This window comes from Gorilla gorilla, chromosome 19 (assembly GCF_029281585.2).
Source record: "Gorilla gorilla gorilla isolate KB3781 chromosome 19, NHGRI_mGorGor1-v2.1_pri, whole genome shotgun sequence".
In the NCBI taxonomy this organism is placed as follows: Eukaryota; Metazoa; Chordata; class Mammalia; order Primates; family Hominidae; genus Gorilla; species Gorilla gorilla.
Window position 1 is genome coordinate 30,956,263 of NC_073243.2, and position 16,402 is coordinate 30,972,664.

Sequence of the window (16,402 nt, forward strand, 5' to 3'; positions counted from 1 at the left end):
GACTGAATAACGCTCCCTTGAAAGAACCACCTTTTATGATACGTTTAAACTAATGCTTATGTCTGCAAAGAACCTATTGCTTAAATTTGTTACAACAGGTTCAATCTTTTCAACTCATTTTAAATACATGAATTTTAGGATTACAAGTAGTCTGTGGATACAGGAACATCTGACTGAGTGTACAAAGAGGGACCTGCTCTTCCTAAAAACATCCTTCGTATGTTTTGAAAGCAAAAGGATGAGTTCTGGGCGCACAAAATATGGATAAAAGCTATGTATTTTAACGTATCTTACACCGGAGTAATTTGGGTTGAACTCAGCAGCCCTAAGCACTGTGCCACAGGAACTTGTGCAGACAAAGCGCGGGGACGGACCCTGACTCCGGTCCGCGTCTCCGCTGCTCCCTCCCTCCCTTGCCCTGAGGATTAGACACAGGAGATGCTGCCTCATAGTCTCGCGAGACGGACGGAGCTCTTCGATCGTCCGATTCTCCCAGCCGCACCACGGGTGCTCCCACCTGCGGAGAACCGGAGTCTGGCGATGCCAAGGCGCTTCTGGGAATTGTAGTTCCGGGCGGGATGAGGGCAGCACGCCTGGCTCCGCTCCTTCTTACGCATGCGCGACTCCGAGCTGGCCAAAGAAGTTCGTCCCCTTTGTGAGGCCCGGGATGGGAGGTGAGTTGCTTGTGGTGATGTCGCTCGTCTCGGCTCGGCCTCGGCGGTGGTTCCCCGGGTCGTTCTGTGCCGAGTCGGAGCTAGAGTGCGCGTTTGTTAAAGGGGCCTCGAGGGCAGACCATGAGCCCTGTCCCTTCTCACTCTGGCCTGATCCTCTCCTCGGGGGACGCGGTTGTGCCACGGGCGGGGTGGTCGCGGGGTCCTGGGCCAGTGCCCCGAGCGCGGCAGAATTTGTCCAAACTCCTGATGCCCCAGCGTCACCTCTTCCAGGCGCCCGGTTCCCCCAGGGACAGCTTCAAGCGGTAGGGACAGACATCTGAGGACCCAGCCTCAGGGATGCTGTCCCCGGGCTTCCAGGCTCCAGCGCCGTAGGACTGAGGCAGACTCCACGGTGAGAAAGAGACCCGATCTAACCCAGGCCTTTCATCAGAGCCCAGGAGGGAAGGCAGGAAGTGGGACCACGAGGCCCGGGGGGCTTCTAACTCGTCTGGCCAGGGAGATCTGAATTGGGGTGAAGAGCAGAATCTCCAGAACAAGGAGGAGGTGGTGATCATGGAGACAGATTTGGCTGAAATGCCTGAGAAAGGAGGTGAGAATTGCGGACGTGTTGAACTTGTAGCGTGGAAGGACGAAATTCCTGCTCCTGAAGGGAAAACGGTTGGCTCAGGGGAGGTGGCTCTTGGCTGGCTGTCTCCATTGTCTTGGGGATGGATGGGCTTTTTAAGTGAGACTGAGGGCTTGGTATGGGAGCACCGCCCTTTCCATGGCAGCTGGGCACACAGTGGACCCTTCAAAGCTACCCCCAAAATGTGAGTGAAATGTTAACTTCTATGGCAAGAATTCACCTCTTTGGTTGTCAAAAATGTTTTGTTTTACATAGGAGAAAACAGGCATAGTAGTTAATGACTGACTTCCATTCTACCTGACCAGTTTCATGAAGGTTGTGCTGTGACCTCCTACACCAGAATTCCCCCTGGGGTGGTTGTTAGATTTCTGGATTGTACCCCAGGCTCAACTAATGCTTATTACTTTGAGGTGGGGTCCAGCAATCTACATTATAAATAAGCTTTCAGAGTGAGAACCAACGAGTATAGATTAAGCTGGGAAATTTACTGACATATTCTAATTTCTAGATCAGAGGATGCCATCTTACAGAATGTGTTATGATTATAGCAACTGAATTCGAGCCCAGAGTAGCAATATTCCCGCATATCCCGGGAAGAGGGTCCTGGGAGGAGGTCGGTTGTTTTGGGGGTACCTTCAGTCTCAGTGTTTGTAGGCAGCACGTATAGTATGTTGAAGCGGTTTTTAGACTTTAAATCTGAGTGGCAAGTTAAGCCTAGGTCTCATCATTACTGCTTTCTTGTCGTTAGCTCTGTCTTCCCAGGATTCTCCCCATTTCCAAGAGAAGAGCACAGAAGAGGGAGAAGTGGCTGCTCTGCGCCTCACGGCCAGATCCCAGGTGAGTGAGTCTGCTGAGTACTGGAATTACACCTTGTTTCTTAGAGTACAGATGCACTCCCTTCTTTGTGATGTGGAGTTTCTTTATCCACTAAAGCCCATCTGCAGAGCTGAGTTCTAAATCTAAGAGACTAGTCAGGAGACTAATGGACTCAGAAGAAAATGTTTTCTACTTATAACACTGGATGGATTTCTTCCCTATTTAGTGTTTATTGTCCCTCAACAGATAGGTAAGCAGCATTTCCCTTTCTTAGCCTACTATGCTCATTTCTGTGCTTGGTAATGTGAGAAACTATTTTAAATATAATGTGGTACATACCTCTTAAAACTTGTTTCTCTAGAGGAAACAGCATGTATGTGACTTTAAGTGGCAATCTAAGAAAGCACTTAAATGCTGAAGTGATTGTAAAAATAATAAATACTCACATAGTTCAAAGAAATACTGGAAAAGGAAAGCCTATGAAGGCGTAATTTAAAGAGTTACAGTTAGAATCTAGCCCTCTGAGATGATGAAAACTAAGGTATGATCATGTCTGCAACTTACTTTTATATTGTTGGCCCCTCTCTCCCAAAAGGTAAATATGACAAATATTACGAATGTTTGGCTGGGCGTGGTGGCTCATGCCTGTAATTCCAGCACTTTGGGAGGCCAAGGCAGGTAGATGACTAGGTCAGGAGATTGAGACCATCCTGGCTAACACGGTGAAACCCCGTCTCTACTAAAAACACAAAAAATTAGCCAGGCATGGTGGCACGCACCTGTAGTCCCAGCTAGTCTGGAGGCTGAGGCAGGAGAATCACTTGAACCTAGGAGGTGGAGGTTGCAGTAAGCCGAGATCGCACCACTGCATTCCAGCCTGGGCAATGAGGGAAACTCTGTCTCAAAAAAAAAAAAAAAAAAAGAATTTTTGAATTTAGGGGGTGATTGTACTATATCAGTGATTATTGCATTCATCTTTCAACTTTTGTATGTTTGAAACTTTTATTAAAAGAAGTTAGGGCTGGGCACGGTGGCTCATGCCTGTAATCCCAGCACTTTGAGAGGCTGAGGTGGGCAGATCACCTGAGGTCGGGAGTTCAAGACCAGCCTGACCAACATGGTGAAACCTCGTCTGTACTTAAAATACAAAAATTAGCTGGGCGTGGTGGCGCACACTTGTAATCTCAGCTACTCCGGAGACTGAGGCATGAGAATCACTTGAACCCAGGAGGCAGAGGTTGCAGCGAGCCCAGATAGGGCTACTGCACTCCAGCCTGGGTGAGAGTGAAACTGTCTCAAAAAAAAAAGTTGAGGAGGAAAAAAGGAGCTTTCCATGATGTGTGTGGCATACCACAACCCAGAGATTCCTCAATCAGCCTTTCTCTTTGCTTCTGTAATCCAAGGTGTAAAAAGTAGATACTGCACGTTCATAGTGTTTGTAAAAGTCACTTCCTTTATGTACTTGCCTGTCTCCATTGGCTTCTCAACTGTCTTACATTAGTCTTGAAGACTTTATTAGTCAAGAAGCTTTAAGTTGCAGCTGATAAAATCAATTCAAATGGGTCTAAGTGAAAAGAAGTAACTATTGACTAACAAACTGAAAAATCTAGGTCTGGCTACATATAGGGCTCAAACAAGAATGTTAAAACCTAATTCTTCATTTTACTGACCTTTTCTCTCCATGGCTTTTATGGCCAAACAAGTTTTTCTCCTAGTGTTGGCCTCTAACGAGTTTAGGCTTACATCTTCCTGTGTTGAAGGCCAGAGAAAAAGGGCAGATTCTCTTCTAGTCATTCTTGCAGAAGTGCTGGGATTGACTCTAATGGGGTATTAGGCCCATTCCTGGATGAGATATTGGCCAAATTTAAGTGTAATTCTTTATAGAATATACCTACACACACACACACACACACACACATGCGCGTGCACGCACAAACATCCCACCCATGAGTCAGAGATGGCGTCAGTACTACCTGAGCTACACAGATTCAAAGTGGCCAGGCATAGTAGCTAGGGGAAAATTAGGGCACTGGTACCAGAAGCGTGAATATATATTTCGATACTTTGATATCAGATTCAACACTGTTAACAGCATCAAGGTGATTGAACCTATTATGGAAAATTTTTAAAACTCTCTTTGTTCTTTGTGCATTTTATTAGATTTTAAAAATGCAATATTGGAGCTTTTTTTCTTGTTAGAATTTGCCTGGGCTATTTTTTACCTTTGATTTGTTAGATTTTTAAAAATATTAGTTCTTCAATGTAATAAAGTGAACAACACAGACATACAGAAATGTAAAGGTAATGCTACTTCCCCCTCAAATTCAGTCCCTGCCTCTCTCTACTATGTATATTTTTTCACATTTTTTGTTGTACTTGCACTACTGTGTTCAGACATATGGTATACTATATTTCCTTCCATCTACCCACCGGTACCCAACCCAGCAATAATATTTTGTTTGGATGGCCTATTCTGTATATAGGATGTGGCTTTTTAAAAAAACCTTTTTATAAGGGAAATTTGCTCATTCACATATAATACATGTGTTTCAAACTTTTCTTGCCATGTGATTTTTATAATTCTGTTTCCTGTGCTTTATTGTTTCCTCTTTTGTAGTTTTCCTGCTGTTTGTGCAATGGTTTGCATTTTTGTTGTTCTGGCTTTTTCTTCTAATTTTTGGGCACTTAATCTCCACTGAATGTTGATTTAGTTATGTATATGCAGATTCTAGGCTAAAGGTCATTTTTCCTCATAATGTCTTTTCTACTTAGGGGCTACTTAGTGATTTTTACATATTATTTTATCTTAAGGGAACAATTTATTTCTTTTTTTTTTTTTTTTTGCTTTTCCAACTTTATTTAGAAAAACAAATCCAGGTCCCAGTGCCCCCTGTACCCTCCCCGACCCCAGCCATAATTTAAATAACTTAGAGACAGAGTTGGAGGGAGGGGACAGGAGAGGTTGGGGTCGCGGTGGAAGGAGGAAGAGAGCCCACTACAGCCGCCACAGCGCCCGCTTCTTGTCCGTCTTTTTCTTGGCCGCCAGCTTCTTATCGCGCTCGCCAGCATGCTTCTTGGCCATGGGACCCTCAGCCCCTCCCAGGCCCCCTGGGGCCCCAGGGTCGGTGGAGGAAGCTGCAGTGCCACTGGCCAGGGCCCGACCGGCTTCGGCCCTGCCGCTGGGCCCGCCGGCGCCCCCGTGGATCTCTGTGAGCAGACGGGCCCGAGCCGCATACTCCTCGTAGTTCTCCAAGAGCAGGCGGCCCGCCTCCTCGTTGAGTGCAGACTCGGGGTTAGGGTGGATCAGCAGGCACTTGATGGTCAGCAGTACGTGTCGGATGCCCAGCTCAGCCGTCCAGTCGCTCTTGAGCACGTTGACGCAGATCTCGCCATTGGCGCCCACGTTCGGGTGGAAGATCTTGGTCAGGAAGTAGCCCTTGGATGGGGAGGCAGGGAAGTCCTTCCCCAGCAGGAGTTTCATGCGGAACAGACCTCCAGCATATGGGGTCCCCTTAGGGCCCTCGATGGTGACCTGGAGGTCGGTGAGGTCCTCCTCTTTGGGAAAGACCTTGATGCCATCGGGTGGGTCTGCGGTCAGTGTCGTCACCTCCTTGTACACCAGGCGGATGATGTGCGGGGGCAGGTTCTCCACGTCGGAGTTCATGGCCGCGGCCGGCCGGGGGCGGGTCCCCCCGGCCCCCTTCCTGCGTCCTTCGGTCCGCCGGCCGGGGCGGGGGGCCCAACTGCTGCCGCTGCGGCCCTGGAGAGGCCCCGGCGGCCCCGCTCCGCTCCCCGCTGCCTCCGCCGCTCACAGCGTACACCAACCCGCCGCCCCGGTGCCCGGCAGCACTTAATTCTCTTATTTCTTAAATCTTAGATTATTTTCCGCATAGTAGCTTTACTTTGAGATAATTTTAGACATAAGAAGTGTTGCAATAGCACAAAGAACTTGTATATGCTTCACCCAGATTTTGCAAAAATTTATATTTTACTTTGCTTTACTATTATTTTTTCAAAATCAGGACATTCACATTGGCATAATACTATAACCTACTGACCTTATTCATATTTTTCCAGCTGTCTTATTTTTCTCTTTTTAAAATTTCTGCTTTTATATTGTAAATATTTCTCTTTTCCTTTGTTTTTTGTTCTAACTTGATTTTTGTGCTCTGGTCATTTATTTACATTTTTAAAAAATGAAATGGAAGTGTTTAAAGCTACGAAATTTACTCTGAGTACAGTTTTAGCCATTTGGCATTTTTTTTTCCTATTTTATTTCATTATTTTCATATTTTGATGTATTTTCTCAGTTATTATAAATTATTCCATTCTATTTTTGGAATGTATTGAAATTTACTTTGTTACTTTTTGCAAATGCTACATGAATGTTTGAACAGTAGGTGTTTTCCATCCAGTTAGAGCATTTGATTCATATTTATTTCAGTAACCTTGAAATATTATTCCTGTTGTCTATGGGTTTACTTAAAGGTGCATGTTCAATGCAGATATGTATCTATCTCCTTATGGTTTTTGTATTTTTTGTCTTATAGAAGTATAATCTTACGATATTTTATACCTAAATATTTATGAATTGTATCTCATAAATTGGAGCCATTTTCCAATTTAATGCTCTTTGCCTTGAATTAATTCATGTTTAACTGGATTGGTTTTTGCTGTCTTTTCTTTCCGTGACTTCTCCATTTACAAGTTCTGTATTGCAGTTCGTCTTGTGATTGGCTAGATTGACTCTTTAATTTTTTATTGAGGACTCAGAGAAGCATTATGTAGACGTGACTTTTTTTCCCTCTGCTGATATTTTACTTTAATCAAACTACATTGTTGACTTATTGGTTCATATTTTAATACTTTATTCCGCAGAAAAATTGTAGTCTCTCAATGGAGAAACCAGGGTCATCTTTTGGTTCTCATATTGAATCTAGCATAATATGCCTGGTACATAATTGATAGTTACCCTTTACATAAAATACTCCGAATCTGATGACCATTAGAATACTTGTCATTTATCATAGTCAGTTCCCCTCTTAAGTGCATCTCAGGCTTTTGCTCCAGGGCCAGCAGAAACTGGGGGATGAAAGAGAAGTAATTAAGGGAAAGATGTTGAAAAAAATATTTTATGTTTTAGGAAACAGTGACATTCAAGGATGTGGCCATGGACTTTACACCAGAGGAGTGGGGGAAGCTGGATCCTGCACAAAGGGATGTGATGCTGGAGAACTATAGGAACCTAGTCTCACTTTGTAAGAATGGATTGTGATTCTGGAATCTGCTTATGGGAGCATCATTACTTTAATGAAAGTGAAATAGCTTAACAAAGCCTTCACCTTTGCATTCAGGAGTCAAAAAGTGTTAATTCTTTTTGGCCTGTGTAGAAAATCTGTTTTTGCTCTAGATTCTTGATGAAATGTCTATGCTTGTTTTGTATCAGTATTCTTTGGGTTTAAGTGACAGAAACTTAACTCACACTCTTAAAGGGGAAAAAAATTTTGATTTTTCAGAGATCCAAATATATTGTCAAGAATTTCCTTTATTCATTGATTTATTTTTAATCAATTAGCTTGGTTTTGCTCTGTATTAGCTTTATTCCTAGAATTTCCCCATGTGGCAAAGATGGCCAGTGGCAGTCCCAGGGTTACGTTATTCTTCCAGTTAGATAGCAAAGCTAAAAAAGAAAATGCTTCTTTCCTGGGAGTTTCAGCAAATAAGGTCACAGGCCCATCAGTGAAACAATCTCTAGAGCCAGCGAGATTGAGTACTCTGTGGCCAGTTTTAGATCCTGGGCTTACTAGCATGCACGCATACACACATGCATGCATATGATTGTATGAGGGGTGGAGGGGACTGTTAGCCCCTCCTAAACCTTATGTAAAAAAAATCCCCTAAGAAAGTGACTTCTGAGGCCGGGCGCAGTGGCTCACGCCTGTAATCCCAGCACTTTGGGAGGCCGAGGCGGGTGGATCACGAGGTCAGGAGATCGAGACCATCCTGGCTAACACGGTGAAACCCCGTCTCTACTAAAAACACAAAAAATTAGCCGGGTGCGGTGGTGGGCGCCTGTAGTCCCAGCTACTCGGGAGGCTGAGGCAGGAGAATGGCATGAACCCGGGAGGCGGAGCTTGCAGTGAGCCGAGATCGCGCCACTGCACTCCAGCCTTTTTTTTAGACTCCGTCTAAAAAAAAAAAAAAAATTACTTCTAATAACTGAAGAAGGAAAGGAAAAACATTAGAAGATAAAACTTCAGTTACCACCGTTACAGTTATGTGGTGCTGCCATTGAGGTCCCGCTTTTTCCTCCTTTCCTGAGGTAAGGACTAATTTGCAACATCTCTCTGAAGTTTCCTCACACAATAAGGAAATAAAGAGAAATTCCTTTCTTTTCTGACAGTTGAAAATATTTGTATTTTCCAAATGCAATTGAACTCCTTACCAGGCCCAGACTCTTGCTGCAGACATTTAAGCTTCATTTAGAGGTCCACCCTCCCTTACTTCAGCTCTTCCTGTAATACTTTGTAGATCAAGAGGTTGAGACCATATTCTGGTTTAGATCTTTATACCCATTACAAATAACTAAGTCCAGCAGGACAGTGGCCATGAAAGTTGGTCGTGGTGGCTCACACCTGTAATCCCAGCACTTAGGGAGGCAGAGGTGGGAGGATAGCTTGAGCCCAGGAGTTCGAGACCTGCCTGGGCAATATAGTGAGATCCCATTAACTTTAAAAATAAAAAGTAAATTTTTATAAATTAAAAAAATAAGAAAGAAAGTTGGAATTCACTAAGGAATATGTAACAATTCAACTGGCTTGAAGAAAACTTCCGCAAATAACTTACTCCCATTACTTTCTTCTTTCTGTCTTTTTCTTTTTTTAAATGAATAGGGCTTCCAGTTTCCAAACCTGAGAACTACAACTTGGAGAATGGAAAAGAACCATTGAAGCTTGAGAGAAAAGCCCCCAAAAGCAGCTATTCAGGTGAGCCAGATAGATGGGAGTCTTCAGAAATGATAGCCCAGCAGGACAATGAAGAAATACTTTTCAGTGCTTAAGAAAGTGCCTGTGTGCCCTTATTTTTAAATTTTTTTAAAATTCTAAAGCATTTAAAATATATACAGAAGTCCAGAAAATAAAATAACATTCATGTATCCATCACTGAGATTAGACACGTACTAATATTTTGCTTCGTTTGCCTCTTTTCTTTCTTCCTTTCTTTTTCTTACAATATAAAACTAATAATTATACAGTTGGATGAATTTTCACTAATTTAGCACATTCATGTAACGATTACCCAAATCAAGAAAATAGCCTTACCAGCGCCTCTAGAAGCACTGGTGTGCCCTCTTTCAGGACCCTCCCTTCTCCCAAGGGTCACCTTATCCTAACTTATAGCACCAAGTTTTGACGGTTCTTGAACTTTCTATAAATGGAATCATATTGTATATACTCTTGTGTCTGGCTTCCTTCACTGCACATTAGCTGTGAGATACATCTTTGTTGCTGCATATCATCATAATTTATTCATTATCATTGTATAATTTTTCGTTTTGTTAATATACCCAGTTTATTCTTCTGAAGATGAGTATTTGGATAGTTTCCAGTTTTTAGCTGTCTGAATAATGCCGCTATGTACACTTTTTAAATGCCTTTTGGTGAACAAATGTATGCATTTCTTTTGGATATATACATACAAGTAGACTTGTTTTATCAGAGGATAGATACGTACTCACTGTTGGTAGATAGTGCCAAAGAGGTTTCTAGAGTCATTGTACCAATTACATTCCCAGCAGCAGAATATGTGCGTTCTAGTTGTTCCACATGCTTGGCAACACTTAATATTGCTTGTTTTCATTTTAGCCATCCTTTTGAGGTGTGTGATATCTTTTATTTTTTAAGAAATAAAAATATTACATATTCAGTTAAAGCCCTTTTATTCTCAGCTGGGTGTGGTGACTCACGCCTGTAATCCCAGCACTTTGGGAGGCCAAGGTGGGTGGATCACCTGAGGTCAGAAGTTTGAGACCAGCCTGGCCAACACGGTGAAACCCCGTCTCTACTACAAATACAAAAAAATTAGCCGGGCATGGTGACAGGCACCTGTAATCCCAGCTACTTGGGAGGCTGAGGCAGGAGAATTGCTTGAACCCAGGAGGCAGAGGTTGCAGTGAGCCGAGATCATGCCATTGCACTCCAGCCTGGGTGACAGAGGGAGACTGTGTCTAAAAAAAAACAAAAAGCAAAGAAAAGAAACCCTTTTATTCTCTTTCTCCCCTAGAAGTAACCATTATATCTTGAAATTGGTGTGAATCATTTTGGTGTTTGTGTATGTGTGTGTATACACAGAGATATATACATATGTATGTAAAACAATCTGTATGTTTTATTGTTACACTTTTTCTTATGTAGTCTGATTTTTTAAAGTTCACATTGTATTTTGATATTAATCTATGTTAATATATATGAATTATGTTTATTCATTTTAACTACTGTGGAGTCATAAGTCCACTGTATGAATAAACTGAACAGTATTTTTTTGCCATTAGTAGCAGTTGCAGTGATCATCCTTTTTTTGATTCCTTATGTTCATCTTGAGAGCTGGTTTAGGGAGATAACTGGAAGAAGAATTAGTAGGTCTTAAATCATCACATGTTTAGCTTTACTAGGAACTGCCAACAGTTGAGTTATCAGACTTGTTAATTTTTGTCAATCTGATGGATGCAAAATGATGTTTTAAAATTTTCATTTCTCTGAGTGATAAATACAAGTTTGAGCATTTCATGTTACTTGGCTATTCAAGTTTCTTGTGAGTTACCTGTTGATACCCTTTGCCTGTTTTTTGAGATTGGGCTGTTTATATCTTTTCTCTTGATTTGGTGGAGTTCTTCATATATTTTAGGTACTAATCTATGACAGAAGTAGCATTGCAAGTCAGTGAGAAGAAATAGGTTCTTCTAATCTTTGGCTTATTTTATTTTCTGGTGTGTTAGGCATATAGAATTAAACATTTTTAATAACAAATTTTTTTTTTAAATATTGCTTTTTGTGAATTGTCTATCTACTTTATCCCAGTGTCAGAAAGATTATTTTATTCCAAAATGTTCAATTTTGTTTTACAGGTATTTATTTTTGTATATGATGAAATGGGAAAACTAATTTTGTCTTTTTCCATGCCGAAAGCCAATAAGTCCAGCATTGTTCATGGAATAATCTTATGTTACTGATTTGTAATGCTACCTGTGGTAAACCCAGTTCCTCAGCATACTTAGTTCTGTTTCTTGTCTCTCTGGTTTACTTGTCTGTCTATGTCTAATACCAGACTGTTTTATTTACTATACTTAGTATTATATATAGCTCATAAAGAAAATCCTTCCTGGATATTATTATTTTTAAAAAAGTTATACTTTTGAATATTGAAAGAGTTTAAAAATCTTTCCCTGTGATTATGGATATATCTGTTTCACCTCAGAGACCTATCAGTTTCTGTGACTTACCCACTCACCACCCATCTCCCTTTTTTGGGGTATTGCAGTTTTCATAGTGATCTGTTAAGAGGTCCTTATATATGAGGTTTTTACCTTTTCTTATGTTACAGATATTTTTTCTAGTTTTTGACTTTCAGTTTTGATATGCATTTTGATGTACAAGTTTAATTTTTTTTTTTTTTTTTTGACGGAGTCTTGCTCTGTCACTCAGGCTGGAGTGCAGTGGCATGATCTTGGCTCACTGCAGCCTCCACCTCCCGGGTTCAAGCAATTCTCCTGCCTCAGCCTCCCCAGTAGCTGGGATTACAGGCATACGCCACCAAACCCGGCTAATTTTTTTTTATTTTTAGTAGAGACGGGGTTTCACCGTGTTAGCCAGGGTGGTCTCGATCTCCTGACCTCATGATCCGCCCGCCTCGGCCTCTCAAAGTGCTGGGATTACAGGCGTGAGCCACCGCGCCCGGCCCTCAAGTTTAATTTTTTATAATCTTTTTTTTTTTCTGCCTTTTCAGTGCTGCTTAAAATGTGTTTCATTAATCCAAAGTTACATATATATTTGCCTCTGTTTACTAGTATATTCTTTAATTTTTTCTTTAGATTCTTAATCCATTTGGAATTGCTTCTTACTTCTCTGAGTGTATCTTCTTAGCCTTCTTTTTTGAACAATTAAATATTCTAATTACTCAAAATTTGATTTTAATCTCCCTTCCTTTTGTATACCTGGAGTCATAAACTTGAGTACTTACATGGGCCAGGAGGTAATATCACTGAGTTAAGCAAGCAAGGTGGAAACTGGTGAACCAGAGGAGTACAGGCCTCAACTGAAAGGAGTAGCTCTAGCTCAAGGGCTGGCAAGCTTTTTATGTAAATGGCTAGACAGTAAATAATTACGCTTTGTGGGACATGGTGTCTCTGCAGCCATTCGATCTTCCACAGTAGTGTGAAAGCAGCCCTAGAAAATGCATACATGAATGGGTATGTTCCAGTAAAAATTTATTTAGCAAAGTAGGCAGCAGGCTGTAGTTGCCAATCCCTGCTCTAAATGGTGGTTGTCGTTCAGTAGCCTTCCAGTTTTTTTCAAGAGAGAAACCCTAAATCTGCATTTATCTGTAATCTCCCCCCCCCCCTTTTTTTTTTTTTTTGAGATGGAGTCTCGCTCTGTTGCCCAGGCTGGAGTGCAGTGGTGCGATCTTGGCTCACTGCAAGCTCTGCCTCCTGGGTTCACGCCATTCTCCTGCCTTGGCCTCCTGAGTAGCTGGGACTACAGGTGCCCGCCACCACACCCGGCTAATTTTTTTGTATTTTTAGTAGAGATGGGGTTTCACCGTGTTAGCCAGGATGATCTCAATCTCCTGACCTCGTGATCCACCCTCCTTGGCCTCCCAAAGTGCTGGGATTACAGGCGTGAGCCACTGCGTCCAGCAATAATCTCCCTATTTTTAACTGTGTATAACTAGTTTTAAAAGTTTGTATAAAAAGTGTGGCCCAAAGAAAATATGTCTAAGGTCTGATTTGGCCAACTGATCAACTGTTTGCAGCCTCTACTTACTACTTCATTAGTCTCATCATTCCCACAACCAGTTACCTTCTATCAAGATGAGTCCCAAATTGGTATTTCCATCCTAGAGCTCTCCTCAGGGCTGTTCTCAGCATCTTAACTCTTTGATTCCTTTGTTTGCTTATGTCAAAGATACTTCAATACAGCATGTTTAAAACTGAATGTCTAAAATAAGTCTAAATTTCCCATCTCCCCAACAGCATCCTTTTCCAGTAATTGTTTTAATGGTACTTTTTGTCATCAAATTGTATGTGGTGGAAATCTATGCACAGTCTTTACATCACCCCCTCTCTCCTTTATCCAATTCATCACTGTATTTACCTAATTATATTCTAAGTATTTCTTCACTGTTAATTTTCCTTTATATATTTTTTGTTTTCCTGGGTTACTGTGATAATCTTTGTGATTCCGCCTTTGCCCTCATATACTTCATTCTCAACATTGTAGTGAGACTGATATTTTCATAATCAAATCTCATCTTGTCATCACTCTGCTTGGAACATTTGAATGGCTTCTCGCTGCCTTCACGGTAACAGACAAAATCCTGGAGGTCTACAAAATCTTGTGAAATGTGGCTTTTACTCATTATCCCAACCTCATTTCACAGCTACTCTTCTTCCATCTCTGTGCTCTAGTGTAGCAGTTCTGAATGCTTTGGCATCAGAGGACCTACTGTAACTATAAAAATTGTTAAAGACCCTAAAGATGTTTCATTTATGTAGGTTATATCTACCAATAGTTACTATACTACAAGTTAAAACAGAAAAATTTTAAGCTATTAGCTAATTCATTTAAAAATAATTGGCCGGGTGTGGTGGTCCACACTTGTAATCCCAGTGCCTTGGGAGGCCAAAGTGGGTGGGTCGATTGAGCCCAGGAGTTAGAGACCAGCCTGAGCAATAAAGTGAGACCCCATCTCTTGAAAGAAAAATAGAAATAAAAAATTATAAACATGTCATGTGTTAGCACAGTATATTTCTTTGTTAAAAAACATCTATTTTCTTTAACCAAAAAATGTTATTAAGAAGTATGGCATTGTTTTACACTTTTGCCAATCTCTTTAATGTATGACATAATAGAAGGTAGCTATATTCTTACAACTGCTTCTGAATGCAACTTGATATGACATGTTGTTTTGGTTGCCATGCATGGAGAAAATCCAGCATCACACAGATGTAAGTTGGAAAAGGAAGGAGTATTTTATAGTCTTTTCAGGTAATTATGGCTATTCTTCTTTGAAACAGCTCCAAAACTGAACAAGTGATACTTTCTGAAAGATTAGGTACAATGTAGAATCTGAAACCACATCCATAAATTTTTCATATATTGAAATCTATCAATCTTTTGGACAATATTGGTTCACTAAGTGCAGATCTTCTTTGTTGACACTTTATATTGTGCAATATTTTTGAATATTATAACTTTTAGTATCACAACTGACCTTATCAGAAAAGCCTTTAAGTTTTGGGAAGCCATCAAGCTGTCAGTGGTAAATAGAAGTTTTCCAAAACTTGTAATTTCTGCCTGAAAGCTCAAATTTTATAAAAAACTCATTTGTTGTCCTTGATACGACAGGTTCACTTTGTTCATTTTTGAGAAACTGTCTGCCAGATACCCAAGTTAGATAACATAGTTTGCCATTCAGTCATCCTTTCAGGTAAAATGGTGGTCTGTGAAACAAGTGGCTGGTTCAGCTCACAACTCAAATGATTGCATGGTATATTTCCTCAAGACGACCATTGTTCTTTGGTATAAACAGAATTGCTTTACGAATATTTCCTATTTCATTAACCCTGAATATTAAAAAGGCACTTCAAGGATTAAAATTCAATGAAATTAATGTTTATGCTTCCTTAGACATTTTTAAATAAAACTGGCTTTTTTTTTTTTTAAACCAAGAGTACATGATGGGGAAGAATACAAGGACTACTAGTAAGTTTAGTATCATTGTGTTGATTTGTGCGAAGTTGTAAGCAATTTTACCATTACTTTTACAACATCACTGAAAATGTTGAGACAATGAAAAAGGCAAATAACATCTAAATGTTATTTTGGAAGCAGTTTTGAACTTATAGTTTCCCAGGGATTCATGGACCATACTTGAGGATCTTTACCTCTACCTACCTATACAAGCCTTACGTCAATTTATGTTTTATTTATTTAACAAGCACTTAATGTAGCACTTATGCTGTGTCAGAGTTTTAAATGCTTCATAGATATTTGCATTAATGCTCATTAAGGTAGCTATTGCTATCATTCCTTGCAAGATGGATACTGTTATTGCCCTCTCTTACACATAAGGAAACCAAAGTAAAGAGGTTAAATAACTTATCCAGTATCACACAGCTAGTAAGTGGCAAAACTGCAATTCAGATTTTGCTCGTGAATGTTAGATTAAATTTTCTCTTCCTCTATATGTATAGTGACTGTTTTTTCCCAGTGACTAGTTCAGAGCCTAGCACATGGAAGATATTCTATAAATATTTGTTGAATAAAATGGATAGAAGATGAATAGATAGATGAATGAATATAATTTATTTGAGTGTATGAAATGAGTGACTCATCTAGCTTAATTTTCTTCTAATAGTTAATCAGTTGCCGTGGCATCATTGGAAAAACAAATCTATGTTTTGTTCACTGACTGAAATACCACCTTCATATTATCTTTAATTCTTACATATACTTTATTTCTGTATTTGCTCTTCTATTTTACTCCTGTTTATTTCTTTGAACTACACTGCTTAAAATATTTTCTCTACATAAATTAGCTTTATATTGGATATAAAAATTCTACTATATTTATATTAGATATATTTAGAGAGGTTAAGCTTCCATCTCTGCCCTCTCTCCCATGTTCTGATGTTTTCCCTATAGGTACAAATTTTTATTGGTTTTCCATTTATCCTTTGTTTATTTTTTTTTAAATGTAAGGAAACAGTATAGGTATTTGTACCCCTTTTTTTCTTTATAAAAAAGTAGCAAACTGTGCGTGCTTATTTATATCTTGCTTTTTCCTTTTAAACTGAATATATCCTGGTGGTCACCTTATAGCAATATGTAAAGATCTTTGTCATTTTTTAAGGAGATGGATAGTACTCCACTGTTTGTATCCACTATATGTTCAATCATTTCTGTATAGTAGGATATGTGAAATGTTATCAGTCTTTTGCTACCTGAATTAGTGCTTCAACAAATAGCCTTGTGCATATATCATTTCATATATTTGTCATTATGCCTTT

The 16,402-nt window shown here is 40.3% G+C and overlaps 2 protein-coding genes across 6 annotated transcripts in view; one reads left to right on the forward strand and one right to left on the reverse strand.

Annotated features, from left to right (window-relative positions):
* The first annotated feature begins 476 nt into the window (after positions 1-476).
* Positions 477-16,402, forward strand: part of ZNF286A (zinc finger protein 286A) — a 35,342-nt gene continuing 19,416 nt past the window's right edge. For 3 of the 5 annotated variants that reach the window (XM_055366938.2, XM_063700661.1, XM_063700662.1), the window contains exons 1-5: positions 609-674; positions 945-1,263; positions 2,048-2,136; positions 7,259-7,373; positions 9,009-9,101. In XM_055366938.2, the coding sequence (XP_055222913.1) occupies positions 1,227-1,263; positions 2,048-2,136; positions 7,259-7,373; positions 9,009-9,101 (334 nt within the window). In that variant the 5' untranslated portion in view covers positions 609-674; positions 945-1,226. Of the gene's footprint in view, positions 675-944; positions 1,264-2,047; positions 2,137-7,258; positions 7,374-9,008; positions 9,102-16,402 lie in introns of all 5 variants that reach the window. The other 2 variants (XM_063700663.1, XM_031003444.3) reach the window with 2 other exon arrangements.
* Positions 4,934-5,929, reverse strand: LOC115931260 (ubiquitin-conjugating enzyme E2 S-like). Its single transcript, XM_063700664.1, has one exon. The coding sequence runs from the start codon at positions 5,777-5,779 to the stop codon at positions 5,111-5,113; it is 669 nt and encodes a 222-aa protein (XP_063556734.1). The 5' UTR covers positions 5,780-5,929; the 3' UTR covers positions 4,934-5,110.